We start from the raw sequence: 5,691 nt of genomic DNA on the forward strand, positions 1-5,691 counted from the left end.
CATTTCTGAAAGAAAATATATCTCTGATATTAACTCTACTGCTTATTACCTACAGGATTGAGATTCTCAAACGTGAACCTTCTTCAGCCTCATCTGGAAAGAGCGCAATACACAGATCACTGGGCCCCATCCCAGAGTTCCTGATTTGGTAGACCTGGTGTAAGGCCTGAGAATCTGCATCTCTAATGTCTTCAAGTGATGCCAGTGATGCTGGTCCAGGAATGCACTGTTTGGTTTGTTTTGAATTCCAGACATGGAGTTCAGAGAACAGAGAGAATAGTGTAGTCTGGAGTGCTTAGAAAGAATCCATGGAAGACCTACAGACTTTTGAAAAAGAAGTGACCCAGAAAGTTGTTATGGGGAGGGAGGTGGGAGGGGGGTTCATGTTTGGGAATGCATGTAAGAATTAAAGATTTTAAAATTTAAAAAATAAAAAACTAAAATTAAAAAAAAAAAAGAAAAAAAAAAAAGAAAAAGAAGTGGATTTTGTTGGTCTTATAGGAGTCATAGAGTAATTTTTCTTAAACTGGGAGGATTATTAAGATGATCTGGTTCAATCATTCTGTTTATAGATAGGGAAACCGAGCCCAGAGAGGCAAAGGACATGTCCAAAGGTACACAGTTCGTGTATGCCAAAAATGTCTGGAATTCAGATATTTTTATTGTTAGGTCAATTCTTTATCCTCTATACAGTGATTTTTGCATGTGTGGGATAGAAATTAGGATGGAAATTCGGCCTGATTGAATCAACAGGTTTGTATGAGAGATCCATGGGAGATATGAGCTGAATAAGGTGAAGACCAGATCCTAGAGGATCTTGAACATTATCTTGAAGACTTTAAATGCAGAACAACAGGAAGGCATACGAAATGCTTCAAGTCTTGTTCTGTCTTTTCTCACCAAGGTAGGTGATATAGGTATGTAGGTATGGAGAAGAGATTGGAATTGAGGAAGGAAGTGGAGCTTGAGGAGTCTGGAAGACCTTGTAACAGTCCAGGTGTTAGTGCAGTTAGGGGCCTAGTTGCATTTCAGTTTGCATTTAGAAATTTGTAGGGGGTTTTGAAGATGACACGCAATTCTTTGGTAAGATGTGTGTACCCAGAATTCTTAGAGAGAGCTTGGGAGTAAAAAGCCTGGAGAACTAGCCTTTTACCTTAACTCTGTACATGGTTGTAAATGACGTTTTAGTATCTAAGTGATGATTTCTCTTAAGGAAGCCAAGCCTGGAAAGTAGAAGTAGAAAATAACACTATGGCTCAGAGGTTAAAGCGTCTGCCTGCAATGCGGGAGACCTGGGTTTGATCCCTGGGTCAGGAAGATCCCCTGGAGAAGGAAATGGCAGCCAACTCCAGTATTCTTGCCTGGAGAAGCCCATGGACGGAGGAGACTGGTGGGCTACAGTCCACGAGGTCGCAAAGAGTCTGACACGACTGAGCGACTTAACTCACTCACTCAGTGTGAAAATAGTGATAGAGGAAGGGTAAAGGGCAGAAGGAGCAGATGGACAGTGAATGAAACCAGCTTCCAAGGGAGGGCCTGGACATCTCTGTCGGAGGAGCTATGTTAAAGCTAGGGAGTCAGGCCACCAGGGACTGCAGCCTCACACTGTCGTTTTAGGACTCAAGAGGCCAATGGAAGTAAGATCTGCCTGCTGGACCAACAAATACTTTGGGTGGATGGATTGTGCTCAAGCCCAGGCCCATACATGTATCCACGTAGATTTTCAACCAGGGCTGATGAGAATAGATTGATACAATCCTTACCAGGCCAGTGAATTGGCACAGGATACGATGCTTTAAAATATTTTTCCATCCTCAGGAATCTTTTTCCATCTCTAAGGAAAAACTTTAAAAGTCAGCAAGAAAGTGAGAACACAGACCTTCAAATAATATCTCATACTGGATCTGAGAGTTTGGGTTGCAGAAAAAAATCTGGTCCTAGAGCATTCAACAAATACCGAGCAGGACCTGTTAAACACCAGATGCTATGCTAAGTGTTGGACTTTAATCTTTTGATCATATTACATCAAATGTTGTTGATACAGAATATTAATATCTGGTTCTATTTTGCATAAAGTTCTTTAAGCTCCATGAGGATTTTCCAGGCAAGAATAGCGGAGTGGGTTGCCAGACCCACTTAGGCTATTTGAGAATCGTTAAAGTGGCAGCAGCTCCAGATCTTGCCCCCTTCTTGGTTCATCTTTGAAATACTCAGGGTCTTGTCTTCCTCCCAAAACAAACTGCAGAATGAGGGAATATTCATCAGGAAAGACACCAGGATCGCTCCGCTGGCCTAGATTCTCAAAACTAGCTTCACCAAGCAGTGCAAGAAGCAGCCTTTCATGCAATTCTTCTCTCACATCACACAGGTCCCTCAACCAGAGGAGAATGGCTGCAGAAAATCAATCCACAGTGACAGAGTTCATTCTTGGAGGTTTAACAAGTCAACCAGAGCTCCAGCTCCCCCTCTTCTTCCTCTTCCTTGGGATCTACACAATCACCATGATAGGGAACCTGGGCATGATAACCCTAATTTGTCTGAACGCTCAGCTTCACACCCCCATGTACTATTTCCTCAGCAACCTGTCCTTTGTGGATCTCTGCTACTCCTCTGTCACTACCCCTAAGATGCTGGTGAACTTTGTGTCAGAGAAGAACACCATCTCCTATGCAGGGTGCATGGCCCAGCTCTACTTCTTCATTGTGTTTGTTGTTGCTGAGTGTTACATGCTGACAGTGATGGCCTATGACCGCTATGTTGCCATCTGCAGACCTTTGCTTTACAACATCATCATGTCTCATCGAGTCTGCTCCCTGCTGGTGGCTGGGGTCTATATCATGGGGCTCATTGGCTCAACCATAGAGACTGGCCTCATGTTGAAACTGCCCTATTGTGGACACCTCATCAGTCATTACTTCTGCGATATCGTCCCCCTGATGAAACTTTCCTGTTCCAGCACCTATGACATTGAGATGACAGTCTTCTTTTTGGCTGGATTCAACATCGTAGTTACTAGCTTAACAGTGCTAATTTCCTATGCCTTCATCCTATCCAGTATCCTCCGCATCAGCACCACGGAGGGACAGTCCAAAGCCTTCAGCACCTGCAGCTCGCACTTTGCAGCCGTGGGGATTTTCTATGGAACAACTGCCTTCATGTACTTGAAACCCTCCACGGCCAGCTCCCTGGCCCAGGAGAATGTGGCCTCCATGTTCTACACCACAGTGATCCCCATGCTGAACCCCCTGATCTACAGCTTGAGGAATAAGGAGGTAAAGGCTGCCATGCACAAAACTCTGAAGGGAAAATTGCTTTGATGCAAATGTCATCATTCTTGCTCAAATTTAAAAATAAGTTGTTATAGACTTTTGGACTCTGTGGGAGAAGGCGAGTGTGGGATGATTTGAGAGAATAGCATTGAAACATGTATTTTACCATATGTGAAATAGATTGCCAGTCCAGGTTCAATGCATGAGACAGGGTGCTCAGGGCTGATGCAATGGGATGACCCTGAGGGATGGGATGGGGAGGGAGGTGGGATGGGGCTTCAGGATGGGAAACACATGTACACCCATGGCTGATTCATGTCAATGTATGGCAAAAACCACTACAATATTGTAAAGTAATTAGCCTCCAATTAAAACAAATAAATTAATTTAAAATTTAAAAAAAGAAAAAAAAATAAGCTGTTATAAATCCCAGAGGGAACTCTTCTGAATGATCGCCACTAGGGATGGGATACAGTCCCTTCTCTGAATGTCTGGGTGACTTCTCCTGCCTCCTTCCCTCTTCCTTCCCTCCCTCTCTCTACTCTCAGATCTATTTAAAACCAGATGATTTTAATGTCATTTCTCTCATTTAGGAAACTTTTCCTCTGTCCTGAGTCCTGTGGTAGAACTCTACTCTCTTAATTATAATTTAACATCAATTTTAAACTTTCACAGATTCACAGATAAAGAGACTAAACAGTGGCTACCCGGGGGAGGGACACTAGGGGAATGGGATTAAGAAACACTACTATGTATAATGGCAACCCACTCCAGTGTTCTTGCCTGGAGAATTCCAGGGACGGTGGAGCCTGGTAGGCTGCCATCTATGGGGTCGCACAGAGTCGGACATGACTATAGCGACTTAGCAGCAGCAGCAGCAGCAGCAGCAGCAGCAGCAGCACTATGTATAAGATAAATAAGCAGCAAGGATGTATTTTACAGCACAGGGAAATAAAGACACCAGTTTATAGTAACTTTAAATGCTGGTTCAGTTGCTAAGTCAGGTATGACTCTTTGTGACCCCATGGACTGTAGCCTGCCAGTCCTCTATCCATGTGATTTCTCAGGCAAGAATACTGAAGTGGGTTGCCATTGGAGTCACCTATAAAAATGCCATACATCTGGAAAAAATATAATATTGTAAATCAATAAAAAATACACATCAATAAAAATTAAACTTTCAGCAGTTGAGTTTGACAGTCATTCACTGTTTAATTTTCTTCTATATAGAAGGCATTTCTCAACTTAGTTGCTACTTTTTTGCACTTGGGAGTACACAAGGAAGGGAGAGGTGGATCTGAGAGTGCCCAAGAAGTGATGCCCAGAGCTTTCTCATCCAGACTTCCTCCTCTCCTCTCTTTGACTCCTCCCTACTTATTCCTCCCCAAGAACTTCTACCTCATCTTTTTATGTGACTTTCTTAGTCGCAAGAATAATAATGCCGGCCACTAACATGTTTTTGGACTCTTATTCTTAGCCACACAACTCTCCTAAATGCTTTATATGCCATATTTCAATTACACTTCCCAACAGTTCGGTACCATTGTTTCCCCATTTACTGTGGAATTTAGTGTGGTAACTAGGCCAAGGTCACACAGCTGGTAAACAAAGACACCAGGATTCAAGTCCAAGTCTAAGTGACCCTGGAGCCCACACTTCTGGCTCTGAGTCATCCCCTTTGCTTTAGGCTGGTGCTCCCTCTGAACAGTGTACTAATCCTGGCCTAACTGTGCTCTTCTAATTTCAAATGCCTCCTGAAACCCATTCCTCAGATCCTCACCTTTCCTTATCTGCCCTAATTTCCACATTTTTAGGCAACTTATTCAGTATAACTAAGGAAAGGTGACACTAGAGTGACCAGCTCACCAGCTTTGCCTGGCACTTCACCTCTTTTAGCACTGGAAACCCCCACCCTGGGGGCCTCAGTGTTAGTGGAAAATGTCTTACAATAATTTTACATCCCCAAAATTATTTCCAAAGCTACATGAAGCTAATGACATCATTATTGTTTAAATATTTAATATGCAACATGGTTAGCGTTTATTTTTTAAACACTCACTGTTATAGCAGAGGCAGGCACAGACACTCACACACACACACCCTCTTTGCTGTCTGTTAAGGTGCCCTATGTCATCAACACAAGGAGCAGCCCAACACCCATTTTATAAAATTTATGATTTTGTTTTCAAATTATTAACTGCTTAAGGTGTATCTTTACTTTCATGACAGATAATTGGCCATACCTTTGCTTTAATCTCAGCCTTCACTGAGACATGTCCTGTCAGGTTTATGCTGCTGCTGCTGCTGCTAAGTCACTTCAGTCGGGTCTGACTCTGTGTGACCCCACAGTACAGCAGCCCACCAGGCTCCCCCATCCCTGGGATTCTCCAGGCAAGAATACTGGAATGGGTTGCCATTTCCT

The 5,691-nt window shown here is 43.2% G+C and overlaps 1 protein-coding gene across 1 annotated transcript; it reads left to right on the forward strand.

Annotated features, from left to right (window-relative positions):
* The first annotated feature begins 2,384 nt into the window (after positions 1 to 2,384).
* Positions 2,385 to 3,317, forward strand: LOC101116946 (olfactory receptor 8A1-like). Its single transcript, XM_012102301.3, has one exon. The coding sequence runs from the start codon at positions 2,388 to 2,390 to the stop codon at positions 3,315 to 3,317; it is 930 nt and encodes a 309-aa protein (XP_011957691.2). The 5' UTR covers positions 2,385 to 2,387.
* Positions 3,318 to 5,691: the final 2,374 nt, after the last annotated feature.

The sequence above is a fragment of the Ovis aries genome, chromosome 21 (assembly GCF_016772045.2).
Source record: "Ovis aries strain OAR_USU_Benz2616 breed Rambouillet chromosome 21, ARS-UI_Ramb_v3.0, whole genome shotgun sequence".
NCBI classification, from domain to species: Eukaryota; Metazoa; Chordata; class Mammalia; order Artiodactyla; family Bovidae; genus Ovis; species Ovis aries.